Source organism: Glycine soja, chromosome 16 (assembly GCF_004193775.1).
Source record: "Glycine soja cultivar W05 chromosome 16, ASM419377v2, whole genome shotgun sequence".
Classification (NCBI taxonomy): Eukaryota; Viridiplantae; Streptophyta; class Magnoliopsida; order Fabales; family Fabaceae; genus Glycine; species Glycine soja.
This window is the reverse complement of record NC_041017.1, coordinates 35,185,556-35,208,849: the sequence shown is the minus strand read 5'-3', so window position 1 is coordinate 35,208,849 and position 23,294 is coordinate 35,185,556. Positions and strand designations below refer to the sequence as shown.

The window sequence follows — 23,294 nt, the reverse complement described above, 5'->3', positions numbered from 1 at the left end:
TTTCTTATTACGAATGTTATTAGCTACTATTTGGCAATCCACCTCAAAGATAACCTTCGTGAACTTTAAGGCTGAGAATTTTTTATGCTAATGCATGCATGTATCAAGGATCTAGTCTCATCCCTAATACAAATCCCTATTTCCATGCAACTCTTATCCTCATAATTAAAATGATACATCTATGTTGCATTTCTTGAACCCATGTAGAGGTGGCATCCACATCAAGTTAGTACAAGTTAAGACTCTATTGGCTGATATATGGTTCATGATTCACTTCTTGTGCAACCTTCCACTGGGCAAGAATTTCTTTAGCTCTGCTAAGCACATGTTCCTCAATATATAACAGCCTTATCATTAGTGGCGGACCTACATTACTTTTGAGGGTGTGCACTTGCACCCCTCATTTTTTAAAATTTATCAAATTTATAAATAAAATCTTATATTTTTATATTTTATTTTATTTATATTTATATAATTAAATCTACTGAATTTATTTTTTATAATTTACACCCCCACTTAGGTCTTGGATCCGCCACAGCTTATCATCCCATATCCTTTCATTACGAGCTCTCTGTAAACTCCACTACACCATACAACAATCAATCACCTTATCTATTTTCCTTGTGGGTAACAACAGAAAGACAAACTACTCCTTAAAGCCCTGTACCTGATCTACAATATGATCTACCATTTTAATTATCAATATCGCCAATTCCCAACACTTTCTAGAACAAAACCTTTATCCACACCCAAATTGTTGAATAGTATGTTATATATGTGTAGCCAAAGAGACCAAGTCAGGGAAAATATATAAAATGTTGGATAAAAACTTGAACAAGTAGTTTCTTTTCATTTTATGTAAAATTTGTTTCATATGATCGAGCATTTATGATAAAACAAAATTTCTATTTCTTTTTTTTTCTTTTTTACAAATTACCGTCCTAACAAGGAGATTTGAACTTAAAACATCATAAAACTATTTAAACTTTCTACCATTGTACTAACCCTAGTAGGTTAAATAAAATCCACATGCTTAACTAACAAGATTAATTAAGTGATTTTTTTTATAAATCAAACAATAAAAAAACTCGTTATTAGTCATTACAATGAAAAATAGGGTTTAATTTGTTTTGTTGAGGTTAGGGTTTAATTTGTTGAATTAAGTTATAATTAAAATTTTGAGATTTTCTCCTAGATTGGCCAAGCCAGCTTGGCATATAAATTTACAACTCACTCTCCCAAACGCCTTCATTCCAACAATTTCATGTTTCATGAATTTCATATACTCTGTCTCTTTCCCTCTCTCTCTAAACCTTCTTTGCTGATCGCTTTCTCGCCTTTTCTCGCCGATTTTCCTTCCCGCCAAACACTCCGTGTTCCCCTTCGCCGCCGCTTCGCCGATCCTCGTTATTCTCGGAGCTCTCTCTCGTTTCTCATTCCTATTCGGTACGTGATCCATTTTCACTCTACTCAGCATTCTCTAATTCCCTCACAAATTTTTACTTCCATTCAAATCGTTTTATCTGCTATTTCATTTTTTTTCAATTTAATTTTGAATTTTCAGTATTTTGGTAGTGTGGAATGCATTTGAAGCTTGGAATTGTGAACTAATTTGTTTTTTTTATTTGTTCTTCTGTTTTGAGTGTTTTCTTATAATGCTGGTTTGTGAAAGATCGTGGATGCATGCGTTTGGTTCGGGTAATCGTCGTCTGGTTCTCTAGGTTATGGGCATTGGTCGTATCGATCAATGGAGAGGGAGAAGAATCCGAGTTTTGTCCATTTTGCATTTCCTTTTTTTTTTTTTTCTGATGAGTAAAAGAAAAAGGAACAACAAAAACCAGCAGAGATTGTGGTGATGTGTTGATATTGATTGGTTGGAATTGGATTCACTGTTTAATTTTTGTGTGGTATGGTGGCATTTTTTGTTTAGTTTTGAACAATTAAATTAAATTTAATAATGTTGGATAATTTTTTTGAAAATGAGTAAATGGAATGATGTAGAAGTGAGTAGTACTTGACCAGTGTGTGTTTTGAACTTTGTAAATGATTGGCTTGTTTGTAAGTGAAGTGACCTTCTTGTTGTGTTGTTGGTTCTGGCTGCGGGATGTAGTTTTTGGTTTCATTCATTGCATCTACAATTGCTGATGTGAAACTAAATTGAATCCGGTGTTAGATAACTGGTGCACTAATATAAATGTCTAAATTGTTGCCAAGATTTAAAATTGCGGTTGCAGTTTTGTCATTATGCTTTGGAAAATTGCAGTTAAATGCCGGTTATGCAGCCACAATTGCAGTTGTGGTAAGCCCAAAAATGTTGATGTTGTGGGCCTGTGGCTGAAATCACAGTCCTGGACCATTTTTTAAAATCATGATTGTTGCTGTTATGGGGGTACATGGAATTTATGTATAGAGAAGGAAAAATGAGATCCACTTTACTTAATCCCTTTTCTTTCTCCATTCAGTCCAAATTCAAGAACTAATAATTGCTAAAGTTTTTGTTCAGTTTCTCTTTTGTTGTATTTTAGCCTGTTTTGGTTATCGCAACATGAGAATAAGCTCAAGATATTCTAAAATCGGCATTGCAGTATCACCCAACTTTAACAATTGGGCAGATGTGGTGATTGTGGCCCTATATTCACCTTGTGCTTCTTCAGGTTAAATGTATGCTGTAATTTAGTTTTTTTTTTTTCTGTGTGCTGTATCACCTAACTTTAACAAAAGGGTTTCTGGCCTGGTTAAATGAGTGGTGGGGATCAGCTTTAAATGGTACATTTGCAGGGGTACAAAGGGCTTTGTGCCTTCTGTGAAAGTAGCGGCCAAGATGGCTGTGAAATTGCACGAATGTTGCCATGATTCTTGCTGCTACAGCCACAACGACATATCACTCTGCTACAGAGATCATAGAAACAGCAGCATGCCATGACGCTCTGTGATGGTGCTATAGTGCTGTGATATGCAATATTAAATACTGCGATTTCATTTATATAACTTAAAATTTGGGCTTAGGGCTTAACCTCAGAATTTGGCTTGTAAGAAGGGTATTGCTCAAACTTTATAAGCACTAATTGGGCCTTATCTCTAGTTGATGTGAGATTAAACACACCCACTTGATCAGGATTTCAGACTTAGGGTTGTGCAAATGGTCATAGTGGGAGGGGAAAAGGGTTTCTAACCTGGTCAAACGAAAGGGGGGGGGGGGATCAACTTTAAATGGTGAAAATTGCATGACTGCCACCATGATTCCTGCTGCTACAACCATGACGATGAATTGCTCTGCTACAGACTTTATAGAAGCAGCAACAGCAGCAATGATGCTCAGTGTTGTTAAATAGCGGCCATGGTGTCACCATGGTGGAATGACGTGGCGAATTTTTTGCCGACTGCCATAAGCAATTTGTGAAGGGAGGCCTTCTGTAAGGCGCAATGGTGAAATTTTGGCCTTCCACCATGTTCTGCCATCTGCGATAGATAATAATTGATAACGATGGCTGTGATAACAGTGGCATGAGCTCAGGTGGTGGGTCAATGTGGGGAGGTGGTGGTGGTAAAGGGGGATGATACATATGACACCTAGTTTGATAATGAAATGCTCATCAGAACAAGGACAACACCAAAGTTAGGAAGCCTAACAAGGGCATTAGAAGATCTTCAGATTTTCTTATTTCATACATAGATATTGTCTACAAACAATTCAGGAGAATTTTTCCTATTTACAAATGAGATTTTCTCTTACACCCTTGTGTTGTTCAATCTATTTTTGGAAAGTTAATTATGTAAGATAAATACATCTAATATGGCACTTGTCTGCTGCACTGCACTGCACAGCACAGCACACAAAACCTATTAGAAATTTGCTGCATGGCTTTAATGGGCATGGGTGGAAGTTACCAATGTCACTTGTCCTTCCAACATGATCGTCTGATCTGATATTATGCATGGTATCTTGGAACATGCTATTTAGTCTGATCTGGACACTAGTTTTTAACATTTCAACCAAGGATACGTTTAGGTAGTGCAATAATGTTTTTACTCTGGCATTAATCTATCAATTTCCAGGACTGTGTCTTTTCTTTGGTAAACATCTGGGAAAAGTGATATGTATTTTTTCCCCTCTTTAAGCTTGTCTTGACAACATATACATGTTCATTATAAATTGAATAAGCAAAGTTTCACCTTTTCTTGTGATAGTACATCAATGTTGTTAATGGCGGATGGCGGTTCATGGCGGAAAGTAAAAAATCCGCCATAAAAATATGGCGGATGGCGTAGCGGAAAATGGCGGATGTCATGGCGGACCAAAAAAAAAAAAAAACATATATATAAACTCATTGAAATTGAAAAAAACAAAGGATTGCATTCAAATAAACTAAAAAAGTTTCATGAGTTCATACAATAATCAAGTACCAACACCAAATAAACTCATTAAAGAGTTCAAATAAACTCAGCCATTTAAAAGAGGACTGAACAGAAAAAAAAAATTGTGGTGTCAAATACGAAAAAAAAAATGGGACTGTTAAAAGTAAAAAGGGGTGTCAAATAGCAAAAGGAAAAAAAAAAGTTGCAGACAGAAAACAGGGGGTGTCAAACAGCAAAAATAAAACTAAAACCCTTCGCGACAGCTTCGTCTTCTCCGCGAGAACTTCTCGCTGCAGGCCGCCGTTCGTGACAGGTGCGTCGCTGTCGGAGCTTGTCGCCGCCGTTTGTGCCGGTGCGTCGCTGCCGGAGGTCGTCGCGGCTGCGTGCGCGTGCGGCTGTGCGTGTGGGGTGCGGGAGGGACGCGGCTGGGTGCGCGTGTGGGGCCATAACCGCCACGACCGCCATGGCGCCGCCATCCCAAACCCGCCACGCCACCGCTATTCGGTGGCGTTTTTTCGATAAACCGCCGTGAAAATCCGCCATGGCGCCGCCATGGCCGCCATTTAACAACACTGTAGTACATTTAGTTCAACTTATATGTATTTCTTTATACTTTGTGCAGGTAGTCTAGTAAAATTGCTTGGTAAGCTTTTGTGTGAACAGATGCCAATTGCAAAACTCAAAGCCTCTGGCACTCCAGATGTGATGAAAACCGAAGACAGAATAGATACCTTAATCAGACAGGCAATTGGCAAAGAACCTTTCATTCCTTTTCCAAGGGCCAGTGAAAGCCCTGTACAGTGGATTCAATTACTCCATGCTTTAGATCCGCAAGGTGTCAGCAATACTTTTTCAGGTCTGAATATCATATTTTTGGAGGTTCATTTTCAAAAGCATTTAGCTGATAATGATTAATTTAATTAAAGCATGTATTTATCACGTGATATGTATAGCATGCCTGAAACAGTAAAATTAAAAAGAAATAAAGAAGAGGTTTAAAATCTTTAGAGTTTAGTTTAGACCACTGTTGCCTTTGTGTTGTTCTAGTCAAGCTTAAGAGAGTTATATGTCTAAAATATCATATGTAACTTTGGTGCTACAGGTGCATTTAGTTGTAAAGCCACTTAGGTCTTGTTTAGATAAACTTCTCCATAGACACTTATAGTTAAGCTTCTCGCAAAAGCTAAAATCAACTTATGCTATCTACTTTTATAGAAACTCCATTTAACTTCTCCAAAAACTAAGGTGCTTAAGTTGATTTTAGCTTATAGAGAAGCTCAATGCATTTTACCTCCATATTTTCTTCTCCTACGAGTGCATTAGAGAATTTATCCAAACGGGGCCTTATTCTGATATCACTTCTCATTCTTTTTACAGAATTTCCTGGGTGGCCTTTGTTCTCTCCTCTGAAGGTTCAGTTGCAGAAGTGTGACAAATGTTCTCGAGAGTTTTGCTCCCCCGTTAACTATAGAAGACATATACGTGTACATCATCGGTTGAAAAAGCTTGATAAGGTATTCTTTAGATCTCAATCAATTATATCTATCATATTATTTCTCTTACTTTACACATTTACCCTTTTGTATTTTCTAAATGATGTACCTAGATAGCAGCTTCTTTGTTTCTTTTCCTTGTCATCCTCAAGTTTTCATATGTTGTTTACATATTGCAGGATTTTACAAAAACTAAGGATCTTTTAGGAGCATATTGGGATAAGGTAATATTTCGTCATTGCGAATCTAACATATATGAAGAAGACAACTTGCTTTGATTTGTTGATTTTATTCATGTTTTGAATAGCTCTCCGTAGAAGAGGCAAAGGAAGTTGTATCATTCGAAAATGTGCTGCTGGAGGTAAAATCTTGTTGCTCTTTATATGATTTATTTATTTGAACATAAAGTTATTTTACCTTGGTCGAATATTGTTGATATGCCAAATATGAAACATTAGGCTGTGAATTGGAAGAGAGTAGAATGAATCAGTGAAATTAAACCTCACATCTCCAATGCACTTCTTCATTTGCTCATTTTAATTTGAGACATGAGCCGGGTGACTTTTCATGGTTTATGGCTCTCTGAAGTTTTGAAATTCTGCCATAAATATACTATAGTCACCTAGAATCTATCTGCACCAAAATAGCAAAACCTTTGAAACAGCCATGAGCAGAATACCAAAGAGGGCTATAAACAGCTCAATTTTGTATGAAAAGGGGTACTGACAAACCCCCTTAAAAGATGTGTATTTAGTTAGGTAATCACATAGCTTGTAAACTTCCATAAATTTTTTCTCCTTGTTTCCTCTATAGTGAACTTTTAAAGAGTAGGGGAGTAAGTTAAGAACAAAACACCCCTGCTTATGTTGGCTGAAAGGGAAAATATGTGTCCTAGGCAAGACTTATAAGAAATAAAACTGTATAATGCAGATGCAGAGATGTAGCTCATCCCTTTTGGTTTCTCTTTATTTAATCTTTTATTGTTTATCGTATATCCTATTTTTCATAAATTAATCTAAATATTTTGTTTTCCCTCATTGACAATGCTTTCTAGGAAGTTCCAGCTTCTTCAATTTTAAAATCTCTGACAACTTTTATTCAAAACCAAGGATTTTATTCTTTTCCTCAGTATTATCTGATGGCTGGTGCTGCCCTTTTGGTAAGCAGCTTTATGGTCTGGCTTTTTAATTAGTTTTTCTTGTTAAATTGTGTTAAATATGTATCTTTGGTATATTAATGCAATATGTCTAAATTGTTTGCAGGATATTGTTCAATCTAAACCTTCCTGCTTTCCTATATCTTCCCAGGAGTTGTTCAGCATCCTTGATGATGCTAGTGAAAATACTTGTTTATGTGGGACAGCAGAATCAATGCAAAGATATGTATTTGATGGAGAGGCTGGAAAAATTGGTCTTGAACCAAAAAACCTAGTTGCTTGCACAAGTTTCTTGCTAGAACAGAAATTGGTAATTGTCTTTCTTATGGTATGTTTGGTTGTGGAGAAGTAGGAGAGAAATGAAGGGAAATTTTCAAAATTTAGTGTGGGTCCCACACCTCTTTCTCTCTACTTTAATTTAAATATTTCTTCTCAATTCTCTTCCATTCTTTCATCTTCTCTCCAACCAAACCAAACCATTAACTTCAAAATTGGTTTCAAATGGTGTGTTTTTCAGCATCAAGGATTGCTGAAAACCAATGCAATTCAAATGTCTTCTATTTTAATAATTGACTCATAGATCCAACTCATGTCATGTCATAATATTTGAATTTTTGGAGGTGGCAGTGGAACAGAAGGTCATGGTATACCTTGCACATAAAATACATTATGTCAAGCCCTATCTGTATTTTATAACAAACCAATAATCTCACTTTCCCCAATTAGTTCTTTCTGTCATAGTCATGATGAAATATGAGTTTTTTTTTTCTCTTTTAGGTGAAGGCATGGCTTGCGGACAAGGATGCTGAAGCACTAAGGTGCCAAAAGCAATTGGTGGAGGAGGAAGAAGCTGCTCAGAAAAGGTACCTGGTTGAGAGCAATACAATAGAAGTCTAGTTTTTTTTTAATCATCCTTCTTGAATGAAATTTAGAATTTAGAATTTAAAATGGAGTCTGAACAAAACATTTTTGTTGTTGTTTTGTGAAATAATAGATCCATTCCCACAATAAACCTGTACAACTAAGAAACCAAAGAAGAACCTAGTGCTATTTGGGTTGATAGGCTCTTGATAGATATAAATCCTTGATAAATCAGTAGGAATAAGTGTTTTAGGAAAGCTAAGGACATAATCAACCTGCACTAAACTCTCATGCATAGTTTCAGTAAATTTGGTTAGTTCATCTGTGTAAACTCGTGCACAATGCTATTATTTAGCTGTTCCTGCTGCTTTGGCTTTATGAGTACTTCTAGAATGTGCTTAAATTAATGTATGAACATAGGATGCTTCTGCTATGATTTTCAATTTATTTTTCTTATATTTTATTTGAATTTTATATGATTTCTGTAACTTCTAATGAACTATTATAAATAAATCCTGTACCACGTTTTTAAGTTAATCTTTATACTTCTGTTTAGTAAAAATTACAAGAGATGCAGCTGAAAATATACTCTTGAAAACTGGTCAAGTATGCATAATAGGACCCATTATTTAATAATCCTTTCTAATTTTATAGACAAGCTGAGATTTTGGAGAGGAAACGCCAGAAGAAGCTTAGACAAAAAGAGCAGAAAGCTAGGGAACAAAGACACCAAGCTGAGGCAGAAATTAAAGGCGATATTGACAGTACTGTAAAGGCTTTATCACCGGCAGAAGCATCTTTAGATACATACAATTTTGAAGCTCATAATCCAAGTACATTTTCAGATAACGCAGCTTCACCTGTACCTTTCCAATGTCCTGACACCAGTGAAGAAATAAATGGGGATATTCATTCAGAGTCTGAAACTATCACTGATCAGGATATTGTGAGACAGTCAGCACATGGACATAAACATAAGCGCCAAGCAGTTGCCAGACAACAGGGGCTGCCAAAATTACAATGGGCTGTAGCCAATGGTTTGCATACAAAGCAGAATTCTCCAGTGTCAAAACTTGAAATCAATCAGAAATATGGAACCCACTGTGATCAAAAGGCATCTTCTATAGTTAATGGTAGCAAAGTATGGACTCGGAAGTCTAAAACCGAAATTGACAAGGTGGTTTTAAAAACCATAAAAGAGAAGGAACCAGACCAAGTTAAGAATCAAGAAGTCTTAATAGGATCTATATCTGTTAATCTTAGCAATTGCAGCCAATCAGAGGGTAATATGGTGGCTTCTCAAAAGGACTTCATTGTTGAGAATATGGGAAAGCAGAATATTTCTCGGGATAAGCCAATGAAAACTGATCTTGCCATGGGTGACAACAATCGCTCAACAGTCAAGTTTTGGAGGCCAGTTAGCCGGCTTGAAACTAAAGATCCACTTCCAGTTCAAAGTGGCGGGACAAAAGTTGATGCAGTTCATGAAAATGGTCAAAACTTGTCAGGTCCAAGTTCTTTAAGGGTGTGTACTGCTGCCGGTGGTGATATTGGTTTTGCTAAGTATTTCTCCCATACAGAGGATAAAGCAGATCCAGGAAGCTTCTGGTTCGACATCCAGGCTGCAAAAGCTTTCCTTGCACAAAGTAAGCTTTGTCACTTCATGCCTTTGCTGATAGTCTGATCAAATGCTTTGCTGGGTCTTCAATTAATATTTGCCTAATCAAAACTATTTTCATGCAGGGTGGAAGGAAGCTATCTCATCAGAACATGTGACATTGGTTATTTGCCCCGACTCGGAACCTCCTGGGTGCGAGGAGATACAGGATTTGAAAACAGCAGCATGTCAATCTTCTGATATGGATGGATGTGACATTGTGGCAAATGCAGATAAAAGATTGCCTGCAACCTCCAAAGTTGCGAAATCCAAACCCAGGTTGAAGAAGTCTGAAAAGGGAACCAAGATAAAGTATATTCCGAAACAGAAGACAAATACCTAGTGTGAAAGAATAAATTGGAGTTGTTAGTTATACAGATATACAGAGTTTGACTTTGTTGCCAATTTATGTTAGCAGAGGTCCAAGTTTTACCGGATGGTCTTCTGTCAGAATGTTGAAAGTAGGTTTTTGCCGGAAAATCTTTACATTCCGCCCCTGTTGTCCGAAAGATTTCATATGGGATTTTGGCTAGTTAGATTCTTTTTACTTGTTGAATTATTACCTTTTTTTTTTTGTAATAAACTTGTTTGATTTCCGTACAGGTTGACTTTTTATGATGCATTTGTCATCATTAGGCAAGATTTTTTCTTCCATTCTTTTTTGGCATAATTGTCTAAATTTTGCTTGTAGTAATTCTATTATTTGGGATAATTCAAAAATCCCTATTTTTTTAGCCTTACCATTTTCTTGCACTCCTGCTCAACGCAGCGTGTAAAGAATGTTTGGTTCTTAGATCTAAGTGCATTTATTCCGTTCCTCCATGGAATGTTTATTTTGATCTTGAAGTAGTGTTGTGCGCAGATGAAAAATGATAATTGCATGAATACTGAACACCAGATTTGAACTGTTGTAAAAAGTGTAAAGAATTGAACTTTAAAAATATGATGTCTTTTAATGTGATGGAATATTTTGAAAACCAGGATTAGGATGGATACCTCAACCAGTAAGCCACCTAGCATTTGTGTCGTTTATTTTTACTATTTTATGTAGGCTTTTTGTTGGGATTGATATAAGCATTATTATATAAGTGGCAAAATTCAATGGTCGCAATTTTTAGCTGTGATACATAAAAGTGTTAGTTTTGTACGATGTTAAATTTAAGGAGTTATACATATAATCTGGTTCTTAAAAGTGTTGAGGTAGCTAGGGTTATTATGGTGTTTGAAAGTGTGTTTATACAAATTGGTCTCTAAAAAGCATAGAAGTTAACCATTTTGTTAATGGTTGAAGTGTAACCATACAGTAAACACTATATAGTAATAGATAGGTTCATTTTGGTCTTTGAAAGAATGGGTTTATATAAATTGGTCTCTAAAAAGTATAGAGGTTAACCATTTTGTCAATGATTGAAGTGTAACCATATAGGAACAACACTATTTTGACGAAAACGCATGAAGTAGTAGTCATTTGATTGTTTATATTCTTGTTGACCACATTAGATGAGAGAATGCCTAATACTTATTTTTGCTAGAATTTTGACAAATCAATTTATATAATTTTCATAAAGAATTTCTTTGTAGATTTATCTTTTTCCGCATCCAAAAAGTTTGTGTGTATATTGTTTTGATCTGAAATCCACTCACTCCCTCTAATGAACGTATCTAATTTAAGTAAATTCTCAAATCTCTCTAATCTTAACATCATGAAGAAACGAATGGTGTTTTCCATAAGAGGGTTTATATATGATTTCGATATGAAATCAACGCAATGAAATAGTGAGATTGAGGGACGAGGTTACAAGTGATTGAATACAAAGAGTAAGAAATTTTGGAGTTGTCCATTTTTTTAGTAAGTTCCTTCCTATTTGAATTCACCATCAAACCTATGTTTTAATACTCTATTTTGAGCCCTGAAAAATGTTGAAAAACCCTTACTACTACCACTTAATGATACTCTACTTCAACACAACAAAATCATGGACCACACAAGAATAATGCAAATTACTCAATAGGAATCACATTAAAGACATGCATTTAATAAGAAGTCTCTTCCTTCACATAGGGACCATGTCAAATGTACACAAAATGAATATTTTTTAACTCCAAGAATCCCAAAATATTCGACCATCTTCGACAATTACAATCATGAAAAGATGTAATAATGCATGAAACAATGACGTTTTTCCATCATTGTACATTTTATATGACTATTAACATTTTATGTGTGTAATTAATTTATTAGGAATTCAATTTTCAGAACTAAGTTGTATAGATGCACACCTTTAGGATAAAATAATAATTAAAAATTACTATTATTTTTAGGTTCATATTGTATGTTAACTGAAAAATTGAAGGTTTTATAGTTTTTCAAGTATTTATTTATTTAGATTGTGATTGTTAAATTTGATTACACCTTTTTTTTACTTGGTTTAAGAAAATAAAGTCTATATATTAAAAACAAGTTGGGTTTTAAACACAATTGGATATATGATTTCAGGACTTCATGTAAAAAAATTTAAATCTATATTTGTTATTTTAAGGTAATCTATAAATTGTTTTTTTTAATATAATGTAACTCATAAATGTTCATTAATATAACATATACAATATATAATGTTCATATTTTCTCGTAATAAAACTTAGAATTAACCAGGACAGATGTCGCAACAATATCGGTCAACATTTACCCTAAACTCATGTGAACTTGCCATTTGTCAACTACCTTCACCATTCATTAAACTTTTCTTCCTCCTTCCGCCCTTCATTCTCGTACCTATCTCACATTTTCATTTTCATTCCCAAAGTCCCATCTTTCCGCTCTAACGGGAAACCTACCCATCATTAAAATTTCCCAATCTTCCTTTTACTTTCTTTCTTTATATGCATTTGCCACCACAAAAGGAAATCTCAATTCCAACAATTTTTCTACAATAAAAAAAACTGAATTTTTTCATTTTCTCTTTCTTATGATTTTGTTCATCTCATTCTAAACACACCCAAAGGGAAACAAATCCACCCCCATGCATTAGTCCATCATTCAATCTACACGCCTATCCAGAGACATTAACTAATTCTCAATAGCTTCACAAACATGTCAGGTGGTATTGGGCCAACAGGGTGTGACATTAGCCTCCCAAAAGAACAAGAACTAGGTTTCAAAGAGCAACATGACCAACAATCACTCAAGAATCTCAACAAGCCCACCACACCACAAGACAAAGTGGGTTTTCTCTCCTTCAACCAGCTCAATGCCCTGGCTGTGGTAATTGTCCTCTCTGCCAGTGGCTTGGTCAGCCCTGAAGACTTTGCCTTTGTGTTCTTCTCCCTAATTTACATGTACTTCATAGCCAAGGTGGCTTTCCCCTCTCTTCAACCATCAAGGGACCCCCAAGTTTTCAACCCCCAAAACAAGCTCCTCCAACTTTATGCCCTCATAGGTGCCACCATTGGCCTCTTCACTCCAATAGCCTACATTCTAGAGGGTGTTTTTGAGGGTGACCAGGAAGGGATCAAAGCAGCAGCACCCCATGTTTTTCTCTTGGCCAGCCAAGTTTTCATGGAGGGAGTGGCATCATCTCAAAGGTTCTCGGCTCCTATTAGAGCTTTTCTGGGGGCATTCTACAACGCCAGGAGGATTTTCACGATTGTGGATTGGCTTAGGAGTGAGGTCTACAAGATGAATGACGAGCACAGTGGGTCTGCTTGGAGGATTCATGTTGGGAAAGCACTTGCAATGGCTAATATGGCTTACTGGTGTTTCAACCTATTTGGATTCCTATTGCCAGTGTATCTTCCAAAAGTTTTAAAGGTGTATTACTCCTCTGAGTACAATGAGAAAAATCGATGAAGGAAGTTTTGTATGCTTAGATAGAATAGTCATGCATTTGATTTTAACGTATAAGGTTTTGAACCACAATTGACCTGTTTTTAGCTCTAATTTTTTTACAGTGAAATGTATTTGATTGGATGACTGTAGACATATATAATTTTTACATAGTGAATGTATATTATTTATTAGGGTAAGTATCTATTTTGAGAATGTAATAAATTGATCTTTAAAAGATTAAAAAAAATCAAATTTAGTTTTTAAAAGTGTAAAAAATATAATAAATTAATCTATAAACTTTATATCTTATTGTTAAATTAATCCTTAAAAAATATAACTTATTGTCAATATGATTTTAAACATTACAACTTAATAATAAAATAATACAAATTTAATTATAAAATAATCTTACAAATTTAATTATAGATCAATTTGTCACACTTTATATATATTCAAAGACTAAATTTAAATTTAAATTTTTCAGGATAAATTTGTTACTATTTCACACTTTCAAGCACCAAAATGAATATTTATCCTATTTATTCACTAAATCTGAACGTTTTCAGCAACAGCCGATGAACGCCGTGTCATGACCTCAACCCAGTGTATTGAACTCCGGAAAATGCAACTACCATTAATTTTTTAGCTTACTAAGGTCTCACATCAACTAAGGCAACAAGGTTGTGGAAAATAATTGAAAATAACCAAACAAAAACATCAAACTTGAAAATTCATATTCCGTATTATCATCAAATGAAAACATGTCAATAAAAATAATTTACTTATAAAAAATCTTCATGGCAATGGCCTAATTGTTTTAATGTTAAAAAACTTCATACTAGTAGAGTTGACATAGTGCAAAATCTGTCCAACTTCAATGCCCATTTATTTTAACGTTAAAAATTCAGACATAATAAACATACAAGTTCTAATGTAAGTCTATGATAAAATTAATTCAAACACGCATCTTAATTACATTCAATGATTCAAAATTAATTTTATACTAATTTAAAACAACTTACCTAAATTTATAATTACCTATATTGAGATTTTGCTAAAAGCTGCTGACAATTTTTTTTTATTGTTAAGGTATTTTAACGTGGAAAAATCATACAATCGCAAAATAAAAATGAGACAAAGATCGTAATTCCCAAATGATTTTCGTCATCTCGTACCTGTTACATTAGTATTGAATTTCTAATGAGTGCGCAAATAAATGTGTTCCCCCCCCCCCCCCCCCCCCCCCCGTCTTATATATAAAACACCTGCTGCAAGATTCTATCAAATAATAGGGTCTAAATATAGAAAAAGTCTATGGTGAAACTGCGCCATGAAACTCGTCTAGGGATCCTATGAGATCATTTTAACAAAATTATTGGATGCCAATTTTACAATCCGTCGACCAGATTCACCTTAAAAAAACTGCTTACTTCTCCATTAAAAATGATAACAAGTTAACAATGCCAACTGAAAGGTAAAATACAACTCATCTATAGCTTAACCACCACAAAAATAAACACAAATATTAATTAAATTAATTTAAAAAAATTCAAAGACCTGACAAAAATTATGGAGACTGGAATAAATACAAGGAAACAAACAAGGTCAAGGTAGATGAGCCGATTACACTCAAATTGCTTTCCAAGATTCTCGTTTTTTTACTCTTTTCTTCTCACACTTCTTTGTCTCTCTTTTATTTGTCCCTCTCCCCTTGCAGAATTCAAAATGTTCAAATTTCAAAAACAAAGCTACACTTTGGTTATCAGTTATAAGGAACAAACAAATATTACTCACATGGTGTTCACATTTCCAAGATTCAGGCAACAGCAAACCCTAAGCTGCCATCCTTTCAGATCACTTTAACTTCCACTCACCTTGGAAATTGAATTACCTGCCAGTGCTGCACTACCTTTTATCAAAACCTATATGTAGCATACATTATATGCTCAACGATAGAGACATCATTCATGATTAAAACCTAAGTTGCAACTCCTCCCTCAACCCAGCCCTTCTAAATTATCAGTAACCAATTAAAATCATTTTGAAATTCAGAACTTGCCAGTATGTGATATACATATAAAAAACAATAAAAACGAGAGGGAGGGCAGGGACCAAAAGCAGACCCAATGATCAAGCACTATGAAATAACATGTCCTTGAAAATAATTAACATGTGCAATAATACCATCACTGCTAGTCTAGCCCTCAGTCCATAATCATATCTTAGAACTAACAGACTCTGAGCAAAATTTTCAGATGCTTCTGATAGAAAACAAGGCAGCAAGTAGGGTTCTAAAAGAATATTGAGAAGATAGAAAGAACATACCTGTATACAGGTGCGTTGAACCATTGCTATTCATAGAAATTGGTGGTACTAGTCTTCTGTCTTGGCCCAAAGATAAAATTTGCATCCTTTCAGGCCAATCAGAATTTAACCTTCGTGCAAAATCTTCCACTTCCCTACAAGAAAAGAAACAAAGTCATCAAATGCAAGATAAAAGAGAAAACAATAAAATAAAGCACTCAACAATTAGCTGACAAGATTATCCTCTTTCATAGGTTATATTTTGATATGACCATTCCATAAGTTGTCAACTAAAATTAAATAAATGAATGAACTACTACATAAGACAAATGCACCACGCTCAACACTGAATTCAATTAAGCAAGAATCCTCTTGATTAATAATAATTTTAATGGAATGCAATCAATGAAAAATGCACTAAACCAGTCAGGAAGATTCTGGGGTCCATGGAATTTACTTGTGAGGAGGAAAAAGATATTCTATAACCAACTGATGCTGGTAACATAAAGATAAGGAAATCATAGAAACAAATTAGTTAATTAATTAAAGATTAGTTAGACAACAGACATATAAAGTATATTGACATATATAGTTTTGAACTTATTCCTAATCAATTGAAGAACTAGCAGAAGCATGTATCTAACCTGTCAAGCTCCTCTTTCATTGCAGGATCTAAATCATCGTCAACATCTCCATCAATAACTTCAAATTTTGGAGAAAAACTAATAGCAGGAAGGTTTTGCATCCTTGAGTGTTTACTTGCAGAGGCCTCCAAGGCATTGTCAAAATAGACATTGTGATATGCAGAAGGGAGAGGATTCAAGTCCTAAAATATATAAAAGGATATTCAATAAGAGAGACAATACTCTTGTTCAAAATGAAAAATAATGTTGACACCAACAGGTAGTGGTAATCTAAGCAATGAGAATGAGGATACAAGTCATAAACATATCCTCGACAAGTGTTGTAATAGGCGTCAGAGTCTAACCTTATCATTTTCATTTTTTGAAGAAAGATCCTTTGCATGGTCTTTCCTTCTCCTATTCTTCTTTTTATTTTTATTTGTTCTAGTTCCCTTCATATCTGCCAAATCATATGTTTAGACAAGGTAAGCTATGTAAAGCAAAAACAAGATAGGGTGCATTCAAATTATTATACTCTAAAGCAAACTTTACTACAAGCAATATGATTGAATAAATGTAGAAAATTTTATGAGATAACCGATGACAAGAAATCAACATAATCGCTCTAGAATCTATCACAAACAAGAGAGTAACTCCAAGCATCTAAACAATAATAACAAAACAAAAAAAAAAAATAATAACAGAAGTAACAGACAAGTAGCAGGTCTTTGTCCCATACACAATCCTTCCAGTCTAGCCCCATCTCCTGTCCCAGACATGGTCTAGCCCAGGTTTTTGTTCCATACCTGGTCTGGCTCAACCAATCTTTGTCTCAAATATGCAGTCTGTTAGAAAATCTAAAAATTATCTCATCATATCATATTCTAGAATAAATGATATGATCAGATGAATTTTAGATATTCTAGAATAATAATAATAATAACAATAATAATAATAATAATAGAAGTAGAGAAGTAAAAACCCAATATTCATGGCAACTTTCAAAACTATAATTTGTCACCATCAGATTTAAATAATTTATGATGTATAAATATAGCATGCACCAATATAAGTCAAAGCTGAGGAAACAAATCACATGCAGTATTGCAGAGATGAACAAAATGCAATACAAGTGATCTACTTTTCTTTAACAATAAGACAAGAATTCCATTGTTTATCTGCACCTGCTCCCTCCCAAAATAAAATGAAAGATCTGATAAAATAGAAACACGGAAACCAAAGCAATGATAGATGAAATTTAGAAGAGATGTCAGGCAGAAAGACATGACATACCTCCATCTGCACCATTAATAAATGATAGAAGATCTTCAACTGAACGCTCATCTTTTGGTTCCTCCTCAACCTCAACATCCTGAATCACGTGAAACATTTTAGAGTAATCACAACACAGTCTGACCAGAAGTTTGTCATAAATAATAATAATATTAACATTCAATATGCAAGGTCCAACAATACTAATGGAAATATGGAATTAAAATAGTAGAAAGTACCTTCAGTTTCTTCCTCTCTTTTAGTTCTTTCCTCTTTCTAGCATATAATCTGTTTAGAAGTCGAATTCGTGGATCATCAGTTATGTTTCTCAGAGGCTCCAGCTTCTCCTCCTGTCAAAGATCCAAATGTAAATAAAGAAACGTGATTGCAGATTTTAAGGGTCACTTTAGCTATCATCACACACCTCAGTGAGATCATCAGGCAAATGAAATGTTTCACGAATCTCCTCAGGAGTTTTTCCTTCTATAATCCGAGCAAGTGCTCGGCTGGTCAGGTCAACCAAAGGCTTCAGTTGGAGGCTGTCGGCAGCAGATGTCAACTCACATAACTTCTTTGTATCCATCCGAATAAACTTCTCATCAAAAGTTTTGCGCTCCTACAATAGTAGCACAATCAAATATTCATTAATCTATTAATTTTGCTATCTCTTCAGCATTTCAGCCGATAAAAGAAAAATTAAAGATGTCCCAGATTTTATAAAGTAGTATTTCAAAATTATCAAATATACTTTAAAATTAACAAGTACCAAGTCTTCAAATAATGGAGCAGTCCTGAAAAATATATATTCCTAAAATCAAGGTAAAAAGAATCACATGAAGGTAGGATTATTCCTGACCTTGTTAGAATGTCCTGGTACTTGGTGAAACCGACAGTAGTCAAGTATCAATCCCAAGATTGCGGGATTGACACGTTGTGGAAGAGATATAGCATAGTTTTTGGAAGATCCCATGCCTGTTTGAAGTACTTCCTGGCATATCATGGGGCAAAACATGGCTACCTCTTCCTCTACTTGCTGAATAGAACCATCCACAGTTTGAAGCCAGATGTAGGATTTCATCTAAGCATGCCAAAGGTAGAGTGAAATCAACAAACTAGCTACCCAGGGAACAACAATAAACTTGACTTTACCATGTTGTAAATTTCAGAACAACACGATAATCTCTTCATTATAATCTAGAAGTAGAGTTCAGTGATGGTGATGTAGTTGGGGGCAAATAAAGGAAAGTATGCGAAACACACTATTTATTGTTAGATTCTGCTAGATTTTTCTTTTATTTTAACTTTTTTTTTGTGGGGTGGAGAGAGTTTTCATAATATGAGGTAAAAGAGGAGGAAACTAGTACTATAACAGCTATATCAGGAGAAGAAAAATGTCTCTTCATTTAAACTACAGTAAAATATCTTTACTTTTAGAAGAAAAGGAAATGAGTTTCTTTATGTGATATATCATATTATTTAGTTGCACCATCTGAATAAAATTTCTGGTTCTAGACCTAACTAACATTCATTTGTATTAAAGAGAGGTAACAGAATATCTAATACTAATAAAATCCAACATTCTTAAGGTGATCTTATCTACAAATTCAAAGAACTAATACAAGCAATTTCTTCCCAATATTGCACAGTCTCATCATCAAGTAGTTTTCCTTCTTGTGTCCTCAATTCATTTGCTCACTCTATGGGCAATGGGCCTTTATATTTTGTCTGAGAAAATTAATGGCCCATAAGTTCTACATATGGGCCTAAAACATAAAAAAGACGGACTAAACAAATATAATCCCTTATGGACTCCTACAAAAAACAGTCTCCATAAAATTAGAGGTAGGAAAATAATTTTGAATAGAACAAAAAATCTTTAATTACATAGCGAGCAGCATGGAGCAGGAGAAGTGAAAGAAAAATAATAATGGGTGATATCATTATAAAATTACAGTTAAATGAAACTCTGATCATCTAAAGAGAGGTACTAGAAGAATTTTAGGAGACCAAGCTTTATAGCTGAGGAATCTCTTTACTTAATTAAGACTTAAGACAATCTAAAAAATTAACTACAAATAAAAAGAAAGAGTAAGTACTTCAGCATGCATCATGGTTCATACACATAGTGCTAATTAGAAGAAAAAATAAAAATTAGAGGGCCTAATACCTACTCATTAAGACCTGCTGTTGTGAGATGAGAATGCAATTTCAAATACAATAGTGTACTATGCATTGAACCAACACACAAGGCCAAAGCAAGATGCACAAGGCCATGGCAACAAATAACCCTAAATGGATTGGAAAAAAAATACAGAGAATATAATAATACCATACCTCAGGTTTCACAACTGCCATAGCAGCATCAGACATTTGAAAACAGACACAGGTTGTAACTAGGACCTTGGCACGAGTGTAACAAGTTTACTATTTTTCCCAGTTCAGTAACAAGGAAATTACAACACAAAGGAAACTTTGCACTTCTTCAAAAACCTTGGTTTGCAAGAAAAGGGTAGACGCTTCAAATATTCTTCATGAGGTGGGTTAGGCCTGGATTCTAATAACAGGTCTAACAACATTCTTATGAATAGTGTTTCCACAAGTCCGGTACTGAAAGATAAAGCAGGAGGTGCAATTGCAATAAACCATGTGATGTTCTGCCTAAACATAACCAAAGAAGGTCCCAGCGTTAAGCATTTGCAAATCTTTTATCAGTTCTTTATCACTGATAAATTTTGTGCATGCATTTTTTTTTTTTGCTCAGCAAAAATAATGATATATTGCACCTCCTGCATGGATGAAAACATGAGAATCAAGAAACAAAGAGGTGAACAACATACGATTGAGAGATATTTATTGACTATATTCATAAATCAACAATTGAGAATGCAATATTATTCAATATTCAATAACTGCAATTCCAGAGTGTTACCAATCATATCCTTTGGCAAACGGATTCTAAAGTCAATATAGTAAAGGAACGAAGTTTGATCTCAAAATGTTATATGGTTTTACTCAATATGAAGAAGAAACCTGAATTTCTTTATTTATCAAGGTGATTAAAGCAAAAGGAAAATATTTTTATTTTGAACTTACTCATAACTATAAATTTCGCTCTCTGCTTTCCACAATAGCAACACAAACCCTTTCTAAGTTTCTCCATTACAAATGGTGAAGCAAAAACCCTTGCCCTGGGATCCATGTGGCATATTAATCAAGAAAACACAGTCTAGTCTATGAAATTAAGCTAATCATGATTTTAATCAGACCTTAAATTGAAACAGTTTACTCTGTATCTAATCTGCATGTTGAATGTCTATTAATGAGTATACCATGCATCAGATTCCTCAATTCCGTTTCCATAAAGATCACAATGGTATTTAAAATTCTACCATTATTGCAAACAATAACACCAAAAAAATTTAAAAGAAAAAACTACTGGTATATCTTATGACCTCACCAACACACTATTATATATCAATGAATACTACTGCTAGAAAACCCAAGGAAAATATTGATAATTACAGTGTGATTAGTCTATTTTTTCCATAATAATTACAAAAATGACACATCGTTTTTACTTTGTATACTATTTTCAAGATTTTCTGAACCAAATGCTGAAAACAATGCAATCTTGTTCTAAACATTTCCTTCACAAAATCATAAAACCATATAATAAAATGCAAACAATTTTCCATTTCTGTAACTATTATCAAAACAGTCTGCAACCATTAACTGGTTTTAGATCAATGGTTAAGGAATCAAAAGTATATAGTTTTTATTAAAAAGTCTTGACATTTAGTGTTAATTGAAAAGATTTCTATAAAAGATTTACAATTGAAAAGTCTATCCGCGCATCCCAACCTTGATTTCCAAATTCTAATAAAAGATTTATACCTACAAATCCCTCAAGTGGTTACCAAAACTGTTAAGTGTTAAATGAAAATATACCAATGGAAAATGAACACACAAAAACAAAAAAGAAAATCAAACGCACACTAAATTTCACAAAAAATACCGCGAAATACATTCCAAAACCACCGTGCCAATCAAATGACCAAACACGCAAGGAGTCACCTAGCGATGCCACATCCAGCACTCTAATTCCCACAAATCGAAGTTCAAACCATTCATTTTCAGCAACTTCATTGCCACGAATACTCTGCCACTAAACCTAACTAAGCTAACGAGCTAACTGGAAAATTCAAACCACAGTTTCGTGCTAACACTGGTGCGAAGAAAGTAAACTCTAGCTAGTAGCTACCATAGGCAACACCAACACGAAACCAAAAATAAATAAATAAAACTCAAATCATGGCAAATTCTCGTCAAATAAAGCTCGAAGCACAGCTATAAACAACTATCATCCGATAACTCAACTCCGTAATTATTGTCGCAGCCAGCAGAATTCAAATTCAACGTTGAAACAGAACACTGAAATGAACACACACACACACACACATAGAGAGAGAGAGAGAGAGAGGTACCTTGAAGAAGAAGAAGAAGAAAATGGAGAAAGGCATGCACGAAGAGAAAGAGGAAGATGGAAGAAGAAAACGGAGATTGTTACTGTTACTATTACTGGTTAGGGCTTTCCGTTTTCTCGGCGTGTGTTTTTGTTTCTCCGGTTCGTGTGCCGTTGGGTATAGGCACGTGACTCTACCAAACTGAACGAGACATCGCACGTGCAGCTAGCCTAGCCTATTATTACGAGTGGATAAGGGAAAGGAAAGTGAAACTTGTTTAGATGGAGATAGATTCCTTCAGTTGGAGAAAAAAAAAAAAATACATAAACCACCCAGCAAATAAATCAATTAATAGATGAGAAATTATTTTAGATTAATTAAAGATCTTAAAATAGATTAAATATGAAAATTTTATCGTTTATAATAGTTTTATTCGACTTCAACAGATTCTCTCATATATGTGATTTATCAAAAATAAATAAATGCAGAAACAATCTTTGCCGTTAATTATTTTTCATACATTTTTAGGTTAATAAAACATAAGTTCAAAAAAACTTGAGCCGTTAGATTATGAGTATTGGACCCTGCAGTCATGTAGCTGACTACAGGTAATCCTGATCCTGTGCAGATAGATACAAACTTAAGTATGAGTTATTGGACACAACCAAATTGAACCAACAACACGCAACAGCACAAATTTTAAAATGTGAATAAAAAGTAACAAAATAACGATGTTCCATTAAACTAATATTTTGCCGGATAATTTCTATTATTATATAATTAAAATTTATGATAAATATATATTTTGCTAATGTATAAATTAAGTTATAATAAAAATTTATAACAATTAAATGTCTTTAAATATATAAATTATATTTTAATTTTTATTAAGGTTAGCAATATAATTTTAATGAATTTTTTTATTATTGATTAAAATAAAAGATAAATTGAAAGCAATAAAATATTAAAAAAACAAAGTGCATTAATAAAGATAAAAAACTAATTTAACATAGATAGGAGTAATTTTTTTCTTTCTAATTACAGCAATAGTACTATGCATGTTATAAAAAATTAATTGGGATAGCATATTATTCTGTAATTTATTTATTTCTTATTTCTTATTTATGATATAAAAACTTATATAGTAACTTCCTCTGTAGAGTCATTTAGATCATCCCAGACAATAACAGATTTAGGATCCTAAATTAGGAAAACAATCTATTTAAAAATAAAATTAATAATTATTATCATGAAAGAATTAAGAACAAGAAATTTAAATATAT

The 23,294-nt window shown here is 34.1% G+C and overlaps 3 protein-coding genes across 8 annotated transcripts; 2 read left to right on the top strand and 1 right to left on the bottom strand.

Moving 5' to 3' along the window:
• Positions 1–1,240: 1,240 nt before the first annotated feature.
• Positions 1,241–10,263, top strand: LOC114390984. Its single transcript, XM_028351958.1, has 10 exons — positions 1,241–1,446; positions 4,979–5,212; positions 5,734–5,870; positions 6,029–6,073; positions 6,157–6,210; positions 6,904–7,008; positions 7,112–7,315; positions 7,783–7,868; positions 8,521–9,512; positions 9,610–10,263. The coding sequence occupies exons 2-10, from the start codon at positions 5,020–5,022 to the stop codon at positions 9,864–9,866; spliced, it is 2,073 nt and encodes a 690-aa protein (XP_028207759.1). The 5' UTR covers positions 1,241–1,446; positions 4,979–5,019; the 3' UTR covers positions 9,867–10,263.
• Positions 10,264–12,163: 1,900 nt separating this feature from the next.
• Positions 12,164–13,495, top strand: LOC114389164. The gene has a single exon (XM_028349783.1). It carries the CDS (start codon positions 12,615–12,617, stop codon positions 13,368–13,370), a length of 756 nt encoding a protein of 251 aa, XP_028205584.1. The 5' UTR covers positions 12,164–12,614; the 3' UTR covers positions 13,371–13,495.
• A 1,267-nt stretch (positions 13,496–14,762) lies between these two features.
• On the bottom strand, positions 14,763–22,220 carry LOC114389137 (SKP1-like protein 21). Of its 6 annotated transcripts, none has more exons than XR_003661706.1 (11): positions 22,033–22,218; positions 19,883–20,334; positions 18,405–18,626; positions 17,973–18,164; positions 17,788–17,898; positions 17,570–17,648; positions 16,642–16,736; positions 16,298–16,479; positions 15,675–15,808; positions 15,144–15,240; positions 14,763–15,059 (listed from the first exon to the last, which is right to left on the bottom strand). XR_003661706.1 is itself a non-coding variant. In XM_028349744.1 (10 exons), the coding sequence occupies exons 2-10, from the start codon at positions 19,916–19,918 to the stop codon at positions 15,209–15,211; spliced, it is 1,083 nt and encodes a 360-aa protein (XP_028205545.1). In that variant the 5' UTR covers positions 19,919–20,334; positions 22,033–22,218; the 3' UTR covers positions 14,763–15,208. The 6 variants fall into 6 exon arrangements, 4 of the variants coding, with proteins under 4 accessions (XP_028205545.1, XP_028205542.1, XP_028205543.1 ...); XR_003661705.1 differs by having other exon boundaries at positions 15,144–15,249; positions 22,033–22,217; XM_028349744.1 differs by having other exon boundaries at positions 14,763–15,240.
• Between the last annotated feature and the right edge of the window lie 1,074 nt (positions 22,221–23,294).